The 17,793-nt window shown below is 42.1% G+C and overlaps 2 protein-coding genes and 1 non-coding gene across 3 annotated transcripts; 1 reads left to right on the forward strand and 2 right to left on the reverse strand.

Moving 5' to 3' along the window:
* Window positions 1–479: 479 nt before the first annotated feature.
* LOC126394906 (uncharacterized) lies at window positions 480–1,379 on the reverse strand. Its single transcript, XM_050052050.1, is given in 3 exon segments — window positions 480–594; window positions 596–945; window positions 1,374–1,379. Coding segments are annotated over 3 exon segments (471 nt in total).
* A 1,134-nt stretch (window positions 1,380–2,513) lies between these two features.
* Window positions 2,514–2,585, reverse strand: trnac-gca (transfer RNA cysteine (anticodon GCA)). The gene has a single exon. It is a non-coding gene; the product is annotated as a tRNA-Cys (tRNA).
* Window positions 2,586–4,595: 2,010 nt separating this feature from the next.
* Window positions 4,596–17,465, forward strand: LOC126393841 (glutathione S-transferase theta-1-like). The gene is made up of 7 exons (XM_050050225.1): window positions 4,596–4,657; window positions 5,183–5,257; window positions 5,614–5,825; window positions 9,221–9,308; window positions 12,124–12,280; window positions 12,911–13,087; window positions 17,132–17,465. The coding sequence occupies exons 1-7, from the start codon at window positions 4,611–4,613 to the stop codon at window positions 17,330–17,332; spliced, it is 957 nt and encodes a 318-aa protein (XP_049906182.1). The 5' UTR covers window positions 4,596–4,610; the 3' UTR covers window positions 17,333–17,465.
* Window positions 17,466–17,793: the final 328 nt, after the last annotated feature.

Consider the following 17,793-nt stretch of genomic DNA (forward strand, 5'->3'; position numbering starts at 1 on the left):
GCCATATTTGCCAATATTGAGTTTGAAAAATATAGAAATAAACTGGGATGAAAGGCTGGAGAGGAAATGTAGTGCAGGACAAAATGTTTTCATAATTAATAAAAGAAAATGTGGGGGAAAAAAACTTTAAAGTTGACAGAGTGACCTTTCCCTTACAGGTTTTGGTTTCTGATGTGATGGCGCCCTCTGGTGAATATTTACAGGAATTACAAGCAAAGCTGCTGGCAATTTTTTTTTTAAATAAATACAACAGGCTTTGGCATTTAAAATTAATATAGTAAAATGATTTAAAAAAAAATAGTATAGTTTATTATAATAAAAAGCAAAACAATGAATTAAAAATTCATAGTCATGCTTAAACGTAACCGCTATTTATTTACATTTAATAATTGTCAAAGCCACAGAGAGCTGCTGGAGATGGACTTAAGAGCCACATGCTGATCTCTACACACATTAATGAATGTGGGTCTGCACGCTGCTCAAATATCCTCAGCGCTCCTGGCTGGTGTGTTTAAGTTCTTCCCCCTGCCGATCAGCACTCTGAGCTTCTCTCGCAGGTTTTTGCTGGAGCGGTTGAGGAGGATTGCCGAGGCCACAATAAAACGACAAGCTGAAGAAGAGCATGTCTGCACTCAGCCCTGAGGCAAAGATGGGGTGGAAGTAGTAGAGAGAGATGGTGAGCAGCGTGGTGAGGTAAACCCAGACCAGCAGGTACGACTCTGCGGTGTGACAGCTGCTCTGCTTCTTCAGCACGGACAGCGTGTGTTTGCAGAGGTAGACGACCAGCCTCAGTGAGGTCGGGAGCATGATCATGGAGGGCATCAGGGTGAGGTAGCAGATGAAGGTGATCACATAAACATTGACGTCGACCCAGGCTGGGAACAGAGGCTTCCCGATGACACAAGCAGCCTCCTCTGTCACATGTGCATCTACATGTGTTTGTGACTGTTGTCATGGCGTCCACACTGCAAAGTTTGGGTTTTATTCCTCCACTCTGAGGTCAAGACATTTACCAGGATTTGCATTTCACTCAGTTGCATTTACATTTCTTTATGTAGATGATGTCATATAGACTAATTCTCAAAGAGTGGCAGAGCAGTATGAACTGGCTCAGATGCTCTGATGAGAGCATATAGTGGCATGCAAAAGAAGATGAACTGATCTCCAAAAGACATGAAGTTAAAGATGAAACATGCTTTCAACATCTCAAGTCTGATTAAAGTATTATTGTTGTTTTGTATGATTTTAGAGTAAAAAAAAAATGAAAGGAGCATCATGCAAAAGTTTGGGCACTCCAAGACATTTGAGCTCTCAGACAACTTTTCCCAGGGTCTCAGACCTTAATGAGCTTATTGGGTCTCTGGCTTGTTCACAGTCATCGTTAGGAAAGGACATGTGATGCAAATTTCAAAGCTTTATAAATACTCTGACTCCTGAAACCTTGTCCCAACAATCAGCAGCCATGGGCTCCTCTAAACAGCTGCCTAGCACTCTGAAAACTAAAATAACGGATACCCACAGAGCAGGAGAAGACTATAAGAACATAGTAAAGTGTTTTCAGGGAGCTGTTTCCTCAGTTCGTAATGTCATTAAGAAGGAGGTCAAGTTGAGGTCTGGAAGACCAAGAAAACTCTCTGAGAGAGCTGCTCGTAGGATTGTTAGAAAGGCAAATCAAAACCCCCGTTTGGCTGCAAAAGACCTGCAGGAAGATTTCTCAGACTCTGGAGTGGTGGTGCACTGTTCTACTGTGACACCTGGACAAATATGACCTTCAAGGAAGAGTCATCAGAGGAAACCTTTCCTGTGTCCTCACCACAAAATTCAGCATCAGAAGTTTGCAAAGAAACATCAAAACAAGCCTGATGCCTTTTGGAAACAAGTCCTGTGGACTGATGAAGTTCAAATAAACACGGGGGTGGATGGATGATGTTTTGGGCTTGTGTTGCAGCCAGTGGCACGGGGAACATTTCACAGGTAGAGGGAAGAATGGATTCAGTTAAATTCCAGCAAAATCTGGAAACAAACATCACAGCATCTGTAAAAAAGCTGCAGATGAGGAGAGGATGGCCTCTACAACAGGACAGTGATCTTAAACACACCTCCAAATCCACAATGGACGACCTCGAGAGGAGCCAGCCGAAGGTTTGGCCACGCCCCTCACAGTCCCCCGACCTAAACATCATTAAACATCTGTGGATAGAGCTCAAAGAGCAGAGCATGAAGACGACCCAAGAATCTCACAGAGCTAGAAGCCTGTTGCAGGAAGAATGGGTGAAAGTCCTCCAAACAAGAACTGAAAGACTCTGAGCTGGTGTACTGACCATGCAGGGTGCCCAAACCTACTGTATGCACGCCACTGTACATTTATTGTCATGTAGCCTGCATTTCAGGAACAAGTTATAATCCTCAAGATTCAAAGTATGAAAACCCCATTTTAATGCTAACTGAAGATCAGCTTCTCTTCACCCTCCGTTCCTAGAAGGGACCAGATAACACATTACTAAAGCTGAATCAGGGGGCATCCGGATTTGAACCGGAGACCTCTTGATCTGCAGTCAAATGCTCTACCACTGAGCTATACCCCCACTGTCTTTTGTGTAATGGTGTATTCTGTCTCATGTTTTCAAACAGAGCCCTGCCTCAGTGAAGAGCTGTCAAAAACCAGCTGAGGCAGATCAGCTGATGGCCGAGCTCCAGAGGGAGAGCAGCAGGATGAGGCAGCTGGAGGGCATCATGCAAGAAGCAGACACCGTTCTCAGACACATCCTGATGGTAAAACCCCACAGTCCTGTCCAGGAGCACCAGGGCGGCTGCTTTAGTTCCTGCTGCAGTGTCTGATGGCTTAAAACACTCTTGGCTCTGAAAGATCATAATAGGCCCGTTCCCACTGCAGGGGCCGGGGCCGTTGGTGCGTGTCTCCACCGCAGGAACCACCTCCGAAGGACAGAGTTCCGGAACTTTTACAGGGGCTAAACAAGTCCCTGCCTCGGAGTAGGTACTCAGAACGGCCCCGAGAAACTCCTGGCTGGGGCTTGGGGTTTACTTGGTGCTGATTGGATATACTCAAGGCGGGATGTGATGTCAACAGAAAACAACAAAATAGCCGGCATTTTTAAAACTCAGCAGACGAGGGTTAGCTCGTTCATAGCTTCCACCGTCATGTAAACGAAGAGACACGCCAGAAACCCAGCAACCACCTCAGCTCCTTCCATGTTGATAATCGTCTTTCTTATGTCTGCTTTCTTCTTCTTCTGCTTCGTACTTCTGCTTCTTCTTCTTTGTTGTTGTTCTTTTTTGTTTCTTTCTTTGCCGCGTCGCCCCGGTTAAAATGGTCGCGCAGCGATTACGTCACATCCAGAGCCCGGTAACTTTACAGGAACCTTCCTCCTACTCCGCTCTCAGTGGAGACACGGCGGTTGAGAGGGCCGAGTGAGAGGACGTTCCTGTAAAGTTCCTGCCCCCCAAATAGTACCAGGAACTTCTTCAGTGGAAACAGGTCTATTATCTGTGGGAACTGTTCTCCAGAGAGGGAAGAGGATTCAGTGGTTTTTGAATCAATGTGCCTGGTTTTGATGCAGGAGGATCCCATTAACCTTCTGCTGCTCCTTTACTGAGGATTTTTTAAATTCAGAAACAATTTAGTCTGACTCACCAGATGTAGACTGTGGCTTTAAGCCTGCCATCGGGCACTGATTACATCAGGTGCACTAATAACATCCGGTGCACTGATTACATCCGGCATTCTGACTTCATTCTGCAAATTCCATTTGCTACAGGAAACAACAACAACCTCCGAACAAACAAATTACACGCTGAAAATTGCAAGTTTTAATGAAGATCTGGATCATGCAGTGAGACATGCGTGATTTGTTTTTTTGGTGAACTGCTGTAAAGATCTCAGTAAAGCCCAGATTCTGTCTTACAAGACTCTCATGTCTGATCTTGATCTGTTTTCTGACACAGCCAGTTGAAGTTGATTTGCCACATCTTTTAACTGGCAGCAGCACGCATCAATGTACCGATCCGTTCCACTTCACACAAGCCATTGTGTTACTGTCGTAGTAAAATTCTGCTAGATCCACGTAGCTCAAGTATAATCATACTTGATTATCAAATTATGTTTGTCTTTTTTATCACTGAAAGTTGAATTGCATAGTGACATATGATTGTTGATGCTTTTTCATGGCATTTTCTTTTGCATAGCCATTTTAATGACAGCGCTCAGTCATTGGTCCGACATCCCGTTGTTCCGATATGTGATTGCCACTTTCTTTTTCATTTTAACCCACACCATGATCTTTTCCTAACCCCTAACCCTGACCCTAACCAAGTGGTTTTTGTGCCTAAACCTAACCAGACCTTAACCACAGGGCATCATGATGATTTCGGAACAACGGGACTTCGGAACAATGGGTTTAATATGGTCAGAACAATGGGCTGTCGTTGGACCAATGGGCTGTCGGAATAATGGGCAGTTCCCAAAACGAGCTCCCCCCGACACTACTTTGCAAGGGCACCATCGCTGCATCCTGGGCTTAGTGTCACCCAAGATGATTGTGATTGGTTTAAAGAAACACAGACTTGTTTTTTTCGCCTGTAGCATAATAATAATGTGGGCTTCCAGATCTTTCTTCAGCGCTGACGCAACACTGTGGAGGTAGGTCTGGCTACGCAAGACTAGAAACAATCCGGCAATGTCCAATACTATCTTACAAGTACAAGTTTTACATCACAGCTTCTTCAGGAACGAAATGTTCTTAGGAAACAAAAGTAAAAATCCTAACGCAGAGCATTCAGGCACAATGTTGTAGCTGGTCAAGGTGATGAGATTTTGTGTGTTCAAATGTTCTGTCTAAATGTGCAAAGTAACTACAGCTGTCAAGTAAATGTAGAAGTAAAAAGTACAATATTTAACTGAGATCTAGTGGAGCACAAGTAAAAAGCAGCATAAGATAGAACAGGTTTTTACCAGAAGCCAAATTACCCACAGAGGTCTCTTCCTCTCCGAAAAAAAAAATAGATCCGGTAATTTAAACCGGTAGAATCCCTGAATAAATCTGTTTTTACTGTAAGAAAATGTGTGTTTTTCTTATGCTGCTTGTCACAGGGGGGGGTACTAACTACATGGGCAGACGCAAAAACATGAAAATGTGTTTGGTTTGTCCGTTCTGGGCTACTGTAGAAACATGGCGGTGCAACATGGCGATCTCTGTGGACGAGCACCCGTTCCCTGTGTAGATAAACGTCTCATTCTAAGGTAACAAAAACACAATGATTCCTATTTTTGGGCGATTATACACTAAAGAAAAATACTTGAACACTCACACCATGTGAGGGCAGGGTCTTCAAAGGAGAATAAAAGGCAAAAAACAAGTTTTAAATATCTTTATTCATGTGATCACTTACTGTAAGTCAGACCCTCTTTTCTTGAGGACTGCTGCTGTACATTAATTATACAGAGAGGACACTGACTCGCAGTGCAGAAGAACAGTCAGCAGATAAAAATGTGATAATCTCCGCTGTGTTTACAAAATGTTGAGCCAAGCTGAGGCCAAAGGTCGGACTGCTCAACCCCGACAGCCTGCTTACTTTGAACTGTCGCCACCATTTAAGAATCAATGAGCCTCACAGCAAGGAGAGGTGGAGTTCTGGGCAGACAGAGGATAACAGGCGCTGCAGGAGAGGACTGAAATCACAGCAGCCTTCGGACTCTGACAGGATGGAGCTCTATCTGGACCTGCACTCCCAGCCCTGCCGCTCTGTCTTCCTGTTTGCCAAAGCAGTCGGGATTCCCTTTGAGTTTAAACATGTGGACCTCAGTACAGGTAATCTCACACTGCCAGACAGACACATGGACAAAACTTTGTGGTTGCATGCACTGCTGATTTTTGAGAGTTTTAGTAAGACTTTTAACTCACATTCTGCCTTAAAGGGTTGGTTCAGATGTTTTGACGTGGTGTTGTATGAGGTGTGTGGCTATATTTTGAATATTTTATTTTGTATATTTTCGCTGCTTTACCTTACTGTCAGACAGCCCTTTCTGTCCAGGATCTGAACTGAAACTTATATATGTCGCCAGACTCCTTTGACAAAACCAGTAATTTTACCTCGCTGAACACGGGAGCTGCTGGTCTACCACTGCCTCGATCGGTTAGTTTGTTCGTGTTATAGTGAGACTTTGGTGTTGTAAAGTGTTAGTTCAAATTTACCAAAGTCACACAGTAACACAAACTGATAGAGGCAGCAGTAGACCAGCAGCTCCCGTGTTCTGCAGGGTAATATTAATTTAAACCGGTAAAATCCCCGAATAATGCAGTTTCACTTTAAACAATCTGTGTTTTTCCGATGCCGCTCGTTGCAGAGGGGCTGCTAACTACTCAAAAACATGAAAATATGAAAACACAAATGTCCCTCTCTAGAACCAGTGTTTGGTTTGTCCGTTCTTGGCTACTGTAGAAACGTGGCGGTGCAGCATGATGATCTCTGTGGACGAGGAGCCGCTTTGTATGTCGAAATAACTGGTTACTGTTTGTGTCAATGGAGTCTGGTGGCTTGAAGAGTGCAAATTAATGACTTCACTTCCTTGTCGGAAATGGGTGGGAAAAACAATAAATCAAAAAATTAAAAGTCACTACTGCTTAGATTTGTAACAGTTGGCTTGATGTTCAGCATTGGGGCAGCTGTGGCTCAGAGGTAGAGTGGGTCGTCCACATATCCCCGGCTCCTCTAGCCCGCATGTCGAAGCATCGTTGAGCAAGATACTGAACTCCAATTTGCTTTCAGTGGTTGTTCCATTGGTGTGTGAGTGTGTTAAACACTGAGTAGCAGGTGGCACCTTGTATGATAACCTCGGCCACCAGTGTATGAATGTGTGTGTGTGAACGGGTGAATGTGACTCGTAGCGGAGAAAACTTTTTGAGTGGTCAGAAGACTAGAATGGCGCTATACAAGTCCAGGTCTATATAGATTTACTTATTAATAACTTTGAGTTTGATGATAAGTTCCAGATTTAAACTATATATTTATTAAGGTATGTATTATTTTGACTTAAATCTTAAGTGATTTTTTGCCACTGTCAGATTTTTTTAAGGGAGAGTGGAAAGATATTGGCAACTGAATCGGCTATAGGCTTTTTCCCAACGGTGTGGAATGGCCTCTAAAACAAACCAATTGACCAACTGAAGGCAGCAGTAAACCAGCAACTCCTTTGTTCTGCAAGGTAAAATGTTTGTCAATGGGGTCTGGTGGCTTTGATTAGACCATAGATGGGTTAGATGACCGACTGAAAGATGAAGCAGTGAAAGTATTCTAAATATAGCGTACACTTAAACTGATACTGTTTTTCTGGCCAGCCAAACTTTCTTTGGCTGGTCAAGAAAGTTTTTGCTGTTTCCAACACACTTCATCGCTTTACCCTACCGTCAGGGAAGCCGTTAACATCTAACCTATCTATGTTCTAATGAAAGCCACCACACTCCATTGACAAAATTTTTTTAGCTCCGTAAAAATGGGAGTTGCTTGTCTACTGTTGCCTCCATCAGTTGGTTTGTTTTAGAAGTTGATATCAGATTTTTAAAGGTTGATATAATAACGATAGTTTTGAACAATAGCTGATTTATTGGCCAATATCTCTACACCCTCTGAAACCAGTAATCCTACCTCGCTTAACACCGGACCTCCTGGTTTACCACTGCCTTGATTGGTTAGTTTGTTTGTGTTATGGCCGGTTTTTGGTGTTTCAAAGTGTTAGTTCGGATTTACCAGAGTCACACAGTAACACAAACTGGTCAAGGCAGCAGTAGACCAGCAGCTCCTGTGTTCTGCAAGGTAAAATTACTGTTTTTGACAATGGAGTCTGGCGGCTTGAAGAGAGCAGATTAATGGCTTCAGTTCCTCTTCAGAAAGGGATGGGCAAAAATTAAAATTACTACCATCTAGATTTTTTTCAGTTAGTTTGAAAATGAGTTCCAAATTTTTCATCTATTTAGTTATATATTACTTTGGTTTAGATGTTCAGTTATTTTCCAGGGAGGGTGGAGAGATGTCCGCCAATAAATCAGCTATCAGCTTTTTCCTGTTCCAAACTATCGTCATTATATCAACGTTTAAAAATCCAACGCCAACTTCTAAAACAAACCAACAGATTGAGACAGCAGTAGACCAGGATCTAAGATTACTGTTTCTGTCAATGGAGTCTGGTGGCTTTGATCAGAACATAGATGGGTTAGATCTTCACGGCTTCCCTGAAGGAAAGGGCTTTTTGACATTAAGGTAAAGCTGTGACAATATTCTAAATACAGCATCCACTTAAACTGACACTGAATCTTTGGTGGCCAAGATAGTTTAAGCTGCTGCCTCCCGTCCACAACAGTACATTACTTAGCTTCTGTGTCAGTACTCTGTGTGATTCTCCAAACTGGGAGCGTGCCAACCCTCACCTGTAGGTTATACACTTTGACACTGAGGACCTCATATAACCCCACTTCAAATAATCCAAACTATCTTTGCTTAACATAGTTTATTTTGAGCTTTAGAAATGTACACAAATGTTCCAGATGTTTGAGTTTGCAGAGTTCAGTAACCGGCAAACGCTGAACTTGTTGCGTAAGCTTTAGCCCCAGATATCTGCGTAGTTCTATCTGTAGCCACTTTCTTTGGCTTTGTGATTGTAACTATGTGAACATACCCTGCAGGAGTTGGAGTTGAACATCCCTCTGGCCTTAAATTTGTTCTGTAAGCACGAAACCTTCCTCCTGTGGGCTATCAACTTACATTCTTACATTTCACCCAGAAAGCTGACAGGCTCATCCGGCGAGGAGTAGAGTTATGTTAACTCCTCGATAACCGACTTTACAAGCAAACAGCGGGTGGGATGTCGAGGGTCAGAGGTCAGAGCATCCAGACAAAACATTCCTGCGTCTTTGAGGTGATCGAGTATAACAGAGATGTGTTGGGGAAAGAAAATAAAGAAAGGAGAAGTGTTTGAAAGCAGATAAGAAGGAAAAGGGGAGGGAAAGTTTGAACCAAAAGAAAAACACCAGCTTTTTTTTCCCACACACTCCGATACTTTCATCATCTCTTCTTCTCCAAATGGTGGAACAACCCGTTTAACTCAGTGTGCATGTATTCTTATTTCTATTTACATGGCAACACAAAAAAACAGACTGCAGACTTCATCTGAACACATCTGTGCTCTCATGTTGTCATGTGTTTGTCTCAGGGCAGCAGTACAGCGAGGAGTTTGGAAAACTCAGCATCGTGAGGAAGGTTCCTGTCATGAAGGATGGAAGCTTCGTGCTGACTGAAAGGTACAGCGTTGATTTGTTCAGTATTAGGATCAACTTCCTCACACTGACACATGATTAGAATAATTTTTGAAGGTTGTTACTGATACTTATGGCCTGGAGCCGCTGATAGCTCTCTTCAAGTGACCGTTCGTTCATGTTGTAGATGCCAGGCGGCGAGTAAGCTATGATGGAAACCTGCAAGGAAGAGTTTGTCGAGCTCTTTTAAAGCCTGCTACAATAATCAGTTTTTCAAATAAAACCATCCTCTTCTACATTCCCCTCAGTTGGAGTTAGCAATCAAAATAGTTACTGTTTAATCCGTGGGGGTATTTTGATCTCCATTCCAGTTCAATGAAGCGGCAGGGTGTCTGTGAAGTACTGTAAAGTTTAGTGGATTCAAAACACACATTAAACACACATTAAACATGGCTTAATGGAGACAGTTTCAAACACAAGTACACAAATCAGCTTCACTATAACTCGCAGCACTCACAGACAAACACTTGTCTTTATCTGGACACATTTTCCCCACAAATACAACATGCTAATGTTATTAGCACAAGCCTATGGCATTTTACATTGTATAAATTAGCCAAGCGGCTAGCAGAGTTTTTCTCCAATCATATGAAACCAGGATAAATCACACACAAGACATAAAAATCGATTTTTCTGGAGGCTTTATTGTCTTCACAATTTATTGTTTCTTATCTGTGAAATTAAAGCAAATAAAAGCTTCGTTTCCACTGAGGGAAATGGTTTCAGCTTAAGCCGTGGCGCGGGTGCTGTAGGGGATGCCAAGAAAAAAATAAATAAAAAAGAACACAGTGGCCTGTGGAAAAATGTTGAAACAGAATTTTGGAGGAACGCCACCCGACATCACCCTGTGGTGGCCAATCACATAACTGGCAATATCAGACCATAAGATGGCTGCAGTCCACGGGAACAAGTTGTACAGTCTCTTTGCATTTAAAATAAATAATTAACTAATGAGTAAAAGAAATGTAGTAACATCTCATGCTTACTATCCTATAAAGGAGAGCTCTCGCTTTGTTTGTGTGTGCACACTTGTGTCTTTTGTGGTGGTAAAGATAATACAGTGATGATAATCAAAAGGAACTCTTTACAGATCTTTAAAGCCAACATAAACAAACTTCTGGAGACAAATACCCAGAAACTGAGACGAAACGATCAGCTTGTGGGTCTTCACCCTCCACTCTCCCACAAATGAGCCATTTTTAGTGACACTCCCACGCCATTACACAAATCCGCTGCTAATCGCCACAATGCCTGATTTGGTGTGAATGCAGCCCCAAGTCTTTGGACTAATGTCACTTTAGGTACTTACATGAGCAAACCATCTTATCTTTGGTTACTGTTCATGCTCTTTTCCAATAGACGTTCAGTAAAGTTTTGTGTGGTTGATTTTATTTTCATTACTGACAGTATCTAATTGTTGTTCTGAAAATTTGCACATCACAAGGGGTTGTTTTTAAGTGTTTAAATAGTTTATATCGACCAATTTTGAGTGGGTGTCACAGTTACGTCACAGCAGTTGAGTGTGCATACTGGTGGCAGAAAAACAGCAATCATCGGAGAGAACCGGTCGACATACCCAGAATAAAAATGTTTTCTTGTGCTTGTGTCTCAAAATGTGTGCATTTTTTGATACGTGCCGCAGTGTCGCATGTAATACCATGCGTTGCCAGCGGGGGTGATAATGCAAGTGACGTACTTGAAATTAACTACTTTTTGTTATTTACAGAAGAAGCAGGTATGAAATATGGCGGGCGAGGAGGAAAAACTTTGCGAACTCGTACGGGCACACCCCCATTTATGTGACAGTTCTAGTGCCCTGCACTCTGATAAAATAGCAGTACAAGCTAGCTACAGCAGTACAAGCTAGCTACAGCAGTACTAGCTAGCCGGAATGTACCGGTGACTCTTCTACCCCCTATTGCGCGAGCGATGTATTGCATTTAAAGTGTCGCCCGTGTCGCTTGCGTTCAATGTGTTGACTATGAAAGGAAGTGCGTTGCTCGTGTCGCTTGCGTCGGTGCTCACGTTGCGTGTCGACTATGAAACGGCCCTAAGATAACGTTCATTTTTATCCAAGGCTGTCGTAGAGGACGCTGTAGTAGACATTAAAATTTTGTCTTCAGTTAATTATCATCTCGATATTCAGGATATAATCGCCGATGGATACTCCGTAGAGAAGTGTGTGTTTGGTTTACATGAACAGAGTTACGTGATGTGGCGAAGATAATTCATCATCATTAGAAACTGTAAAAACTCACATTTATAAGCATGGATTTGTCTTATTGTCCTTAAAACTTGTGGAGACGTCCACTTATTATACAATTTAATGTGGAAGTAACACACAACTTTTCAACTAGCTAGCTAACGCTGTCTGTTTATTAACTCCTTGATCATAACAGAGTATAATAACTTTCACCACTGCTCATTTTAGAGCGGACACCACAAGACAACATGCTCTTTGTTTAGATTAATAAACGGACAATGGATCATTGTTTCTTTCTAGTTTTCAGCGATCAGCCATAGGTAGCACGCTAGCTATGTTAGCTACATCGCTAATTTTAGGGTGACTTTCACTTTCCCTGCCTGGATGCAGATGAACCAATCTAAACACACATTATGGGATTTCTTGTGACCTTTCTGAAGTCAGCAGTGTTGAAAGTTATATACTTTGTTTGCTCCTGGTCGGTTGATAATATTTCCAGTGCAGATCAGAAACAATGAGGTGAAACAGTTTCACAAACACTCCATCAGAGCATTCATTTGTTTCTCCCACTTTCTTTGTGCTGTGTGTTTTTTGCAGCACTGCGATCCTAAAGTACATGGTGCAGAAACACTCATCGTCAGTGGCGGATCACTGGTTTCCAGCCGACCTGCAGCAGCGAGCTCGTGTTAATGAATACCTGTCCTGGCAGCACATGAACCTCCGAGCTCAAGGCTCAAAGGTCTTCCTGCTCAGGGTACGAGCACCCAGATCACTTCAGTGAACACATTTCAACACTTCAGACATCAATTGTTCATTTATTTATCTTGTAACACTGACATGTTTAGTTAACTGATAGTCTCCTATTACAACTACCACTTAAATTTATACTCAAGATGTGTTTCAGTACATTGATAATATATTTTTAGGAAGTAACTTTTTAATAAGTAAAGTTTGAGTGATTACAGTTTATCCTGAGGGGAAGATAAATGTCTGAACCAAATTTCAATTCCTGAAATTTCTATCCAATAGTTGGTGAGATATTTAACCCAAAACCACCCATGTGATCGTCATGATGACCTGCTGGTGGCGCTAGAGAAAGGTCAGTCAAGTCATTAGGATACATCCTCTGGCAACCATAAACGTCTGTACCAAACTTCAGTTGTTGAGATGTCGACCAACTGACTATCAGACAGTGTCAGAATTATGGCTAAAATAAACTACATTTAGAAAACACATGGACTACATTTAGAAAAACGTACGTACAGAATATTAACGACTGTCAAAGAAAACATAATCAAAAATCTTATTTGCAGCTGTCATACAGGAATAACTGCTGTTGTTGGTGCTGCCAAAGTGTCATCGATCTTTGTGTTTGTGCAATCAGGCTTTCTTTCCTCTCATCATGGACTCCGAGGTCCCGAAGGAGAAGATGGACGCAGCTGTCGAGGATCTGAATCAGTCGCTGAAAATGCTGGAGGAGAAGTTCCTGCAGAACAAACCATTCATCATCGGCGACAAAATCTCTCTGGCTGATCTGGTGGCAATAGTTGAGATTATGCAGGTAAGACTACCACTGTTTCTACTGCTACTTCTACTGGTAAATACATTTAAGTATAAACTTTATACCTGATACGACAACTACTGCAGCTGGAGTTCTCCTCTGACTGTTAGAACTGATTCTGCAGCTGTGTCTGGTTGATTTCACAGGACATTGCGTTTTCTCTCGTGGAAATAAATGTGTCATTTTTCATCACTGTGTGTGCAAAACACCAACAACCCTGTGAAACTGACCAGGGTGTTTTTGCTACTTAATGTAGCTTCTGTGATACAAACAGAGTAATGGAGACTCGCCTTAACAGGGCACCGCTTTTACACATGAATTTCAGTTTATTAGTTACGAGAAGTACTGCTCAGTCTCTCAATGACGTTACGATGTTGGAGTCACAACAATTAACACAAATTCAGCCTTTCCCTGTAAACAGACACCTCAAAAAGAGTCTCTCTCTCTCTCTCACACACACACACACACACACACACACACTAGGTGCGTTTCCATAACAGTTTTGCTCAAAATAAATGCGATATTTCGACAATTTTGAAGTGCAATTGTGGCTTGCAGGTGTTTCCATTGAAAGGTGTTTGACATCTAAGCCGTAATTCTCGTAAGGCTCCGTCTAGCGGGATTGCGTGAAAAAAATGGACGTCCAGAGTCTACTCTGTAAACTTATTGGCTATGTGGTTTTGGTTGCATCTACTGCTGTTGCCGTGACCATTTTTAACAAAAGACCAAGGCAGCGGATGATAGCGACAGTTTCCTCTGTCCACACTTACCGTGTCATTTTGTTTTGATTATACGGCAGCCGGCGTAAACCGGATGGAAAAGAACCCGTCCGGTGACGTAGTGGGGTCACTTGACGTGTTAATGTACGAAAAGTGTTTCCATTACACTTCTGCGACATACATCTGTATTGACACGTCTGAAAAACCACCTCATGAGAGCGTAAAAACTTTTTAGCGATATTTGAGAAGTTTTGTGAAATTCAGGTGTTTCCATTACCTGTTTTCTATTGCGCTATTTAGGTTTTGCGCATTTCTAGGGGTAATGGAAACGCACCTACTGAGACAGGCATAACTGTTAGCATCACACAGCTAATGTTACCCAACAGTTATGAACAACTTAATGACAGAGTCGAGCCCTTTTTGTGTCAGTGTGAGATTAATGGTTCGGTTGCAAATGTTAAGCACTGCCGCGGGGATTTCTCCAAGTGGCAAAATATGACGAGTAGGGATGAGATCATGTTGTGCTGCATTAGGCTAAACTAGCTGGGCACAGAGAGCAGAAGGAAAGCAGCACAGGAAGACAGTCCTTGAATGCTACGTCAATCAGCTGTTGCTGCTGCACTCAGATGTTCTAAGTCTGCAGGAGACCCCGAATGCTCATAATAATAAGCTCAGAATCTGAGACAGCGCCACAACTATTTTGGCAATATTTACTTGACCCTGCAATTTCAATACAATGCATTGCATTGCAGTTTTTAGAAAAGCTGCTCTGAAATCAGTCATTTCAGGCCGCAACAATCCCAAAATCAGGCCTGCACAATCCTGGAGGGACAGATTATGCGATCTATTAACAGTTGTATAATGTCTTCTGTGGCTCTGGAGTGAGTTTCCAAAGTTTGAGTTGCATTATGGGAAATGTAGAGCCAGCATTTGGAGTTTGACCCATATTAGAGACCAAAAGTCAGGATATGTTGGCGTGGTTGGAGTTTGATTTTTAAAAAGAATCTGTAGCTTCCTAGCTTTATGGAAGTGCATCACTAAATTGTTGGAGAACCTCTTTAACCAAAATAGCAAACATAACTCTGCTGACCTCAACATTAAAGGTTGATTATGTAGAATAATTATTAAAAGCTATAATTTAAAAAAAAATAATACATCCACAGTGCGTTTAGAGGGGTGCAGAATAAAAGTATAGCGTTTCCTTGAAAAATTATATTTTGTCTGAATTAAATTTTATAAATTTTGACGGGTTCGACAATGACGTCATGTTTACATCGTACCAGCCAATAGTGGCCAGGCATTGCCGGTTGCCAAGTACGGTCTCTATGCTCGGCATGATGGAGTCTGCATGTCCAGCAGCTGCTTTAGAGCCCCGGAGAACGGTGCGTTATCCATCCCAGCAACAGAGTGACTGGAGAAGGGCAAAGACGAGAGTTAATATTGGCAAAGCATTTGCTCGATGGACTCAAATAAAGGATTCCCACGGCATAAGAACACATGCGGAAATGGCTACTTTTCTCCTCGATCGGTAAGCTAACTCACTTGCTAACTTAGCTAATGTTACCTGTCGGCACTGATGGTCAATTTACTTTTTCAAGATAGATTTACCGCAAGCAGGCTGCGATACTGCTTTATAAACCGTGATTATGTGAGACTGTCTCATGACAATCAGGTATGAGCGGTGCGACGTCAGTGGTAAACAACAGACATGTGTAGATCAACAACAGATAACATGGAGTGCAGGAGAGAGCAGGACCATGCAGCGTTTAATGCTTGGAAGTACCGACATTACTTTGATTTTGACTCGGTAAAAAGTGACACAAACATTAGCGTCTGCAGTGCACTCTGCGTGGTAAGAAAACTTTTATATACAGCGAAAAATCCCACCTCAAATATGAGCAAGCACCTAACAAGCCGGCACAGGTTAATCTCATTGAGAAACCCCCGGATCCCCCCACTGACATCTACCTTTGTGCAAACCTCAGTCTCTCCATCTCCCCATCTGCCTTCAGCCTCACTGACACTGCTGTGGAAGCTGCTGGTCTCACCACCATCAGGCTACGGAAACAAGTTTTGAGTTGAGATAAAACAAACAGGTTTTGAATTGAGATAAATGTGTGTGTGTATGTATTATATAGCTTTTATTTACTGTGAAGCACTTTGTAACTTTGTTTTGAGAAGTGCTATATAAATAGTTATTATTTTATATGTATACACACACACACACACACACACATATATAATATGTATACATATATATACTTGTGTGTACGTGTGTATATATATCTATATCTATATATATAGGCCTATATAGGCCTATCACATTTCACCGTTTACACTAATCTGATGTTTGTAAAGTCTATAAACACAATGACAGAACAAACATTATTATTTCTGTGTGCACATTTTTGTAATTATGGTTATTTATTAGGTCTGATGTCGTCCTTTCCTTGGTTATCATAGATTAGCTGGGCTAAACGGTAGCTGTTAGCGGTGTTTGTAATAGGTAACTCAGTAACTCTAAACAGACCGTGAAAAAAAATTCCAGCCGATTTCTTAATTACAACATGATTGAGTTTAATGAAGTAGTCGCCAACCCGACGTGGCCCGCAGCGGAACGGGGGCTTGAGCCCGCTTCATGCAGCCACTGATGCCTTCTAGACATCGTGATTTCCCAAAACGGAATAAATACCTCACATAACATCATATATATATATAGACCTATAGCTAGGCTAATGTTAAATACTGTTGTAAAATGAATTCATTAGTCGAAATTAGTCGTTACCCTGTATGATTCATCACTTGACATAGTGCAGGCTGATGGCTTCACACACTTGGCATCGAACCTGGCAACCCGACTGCTGGAGTTATTTTTTGTAGTTGCGACTACGATCTAGACACACTAGATGGCGGTATTCTGCTTATTCTACATAATCAACCTTTAATCATGGTAATTTAACCTGAAATTGAGTGCAAAATCTGAGCTAAAACAAAATTAAACTGATGTATCTACGAGTTTGTTGCTCTTTTTGCTTTTATTGGACAGTTTGCAGTCAGTTTTGGCAAGAGACATGGTTCTAACCACTCTGGGCACCCAGGAGCTCAGACTGGATTATGATGACATATTTAAGACCATTTTATTTGAATATATGTGAAAATATATCTAACAAACACATTTGTCGTTCTCAGAAAATTCTCGAGACCCCGTCGGCATGTTCAGTGACCTCCTCCTGACCCTAACATTACTATAATTTCATGTAATTGCAGTATTATCTATTCAAAAAGAATCTATGTATTGAGGTTGCGTTTGGTGTGTGTTTTGCAGCCTGTTGGAACCGGCGTGGACGTGTTTGCAGGCCTCCCGAAGCTGATCGCTTGGAGAGACCGAGTGAAGAAGGCGATCGGTGAAAAGCTGTTTGACGAAGGTCACGAGGTGATCATGAAGGTCAGCAGCTTGCCGCAGAAGTTGCAAAACAGCAGCGAGCTGGAGATGCTCAAACCAAAGTTTAGGAAGCTTTTCAACTAAAGACGTTCCTGTGTTCAAACACAACTGTCACTGATGTGAAAAAGAATGATCTGGTTTTATGTTGGTTTTTATCAGCAGAAGTCCTGTGCAGGTTTGACCAGCTCCCAGGTATTAAACTGTTTGTGAAAGCCGAGCAGCTGTGTGGAAATTCTTTAATATGTTTGTGCGTTTAAGCAACGTGTAGCATGTAAACCTAACAAATACAGTGAAGTACAATGTGCAGTATTTCCCTCTGAGATGTGATGGAGAAGTATTAAGTGACATAAAATGGAAATACTCAACTAAAGTACGTTTTCACCCCAAACTGTATGAAGCTGAAGCACTGGAGTAAATATTCTCAGAGACATTCCAGCTCTGCACACATGACTGCTGCAGACACTGAGTGGCCGTCATTGTTTTCTCACGGTCAGTGTTCCACACAGAAATCCACTGTCCTGCAGGGAACAACAACGTCTTTATGT

The sequence above is a fragment of the Epinephelus moara genome, chromosome 8, assembly GCF_006386435.1.
Source record: "Epinephelus moara isolate mb chromosome 8, YSFRI_EMoa_1.0, whole genome shotgun sequence".
NCBI classification, from domain to species: domain Eukaryota; kingdom Metazoa; phylum Chordata; class Actinopteri; order Perciformes; family Serranidae; genus Epinephelus; species Epinephelus moara.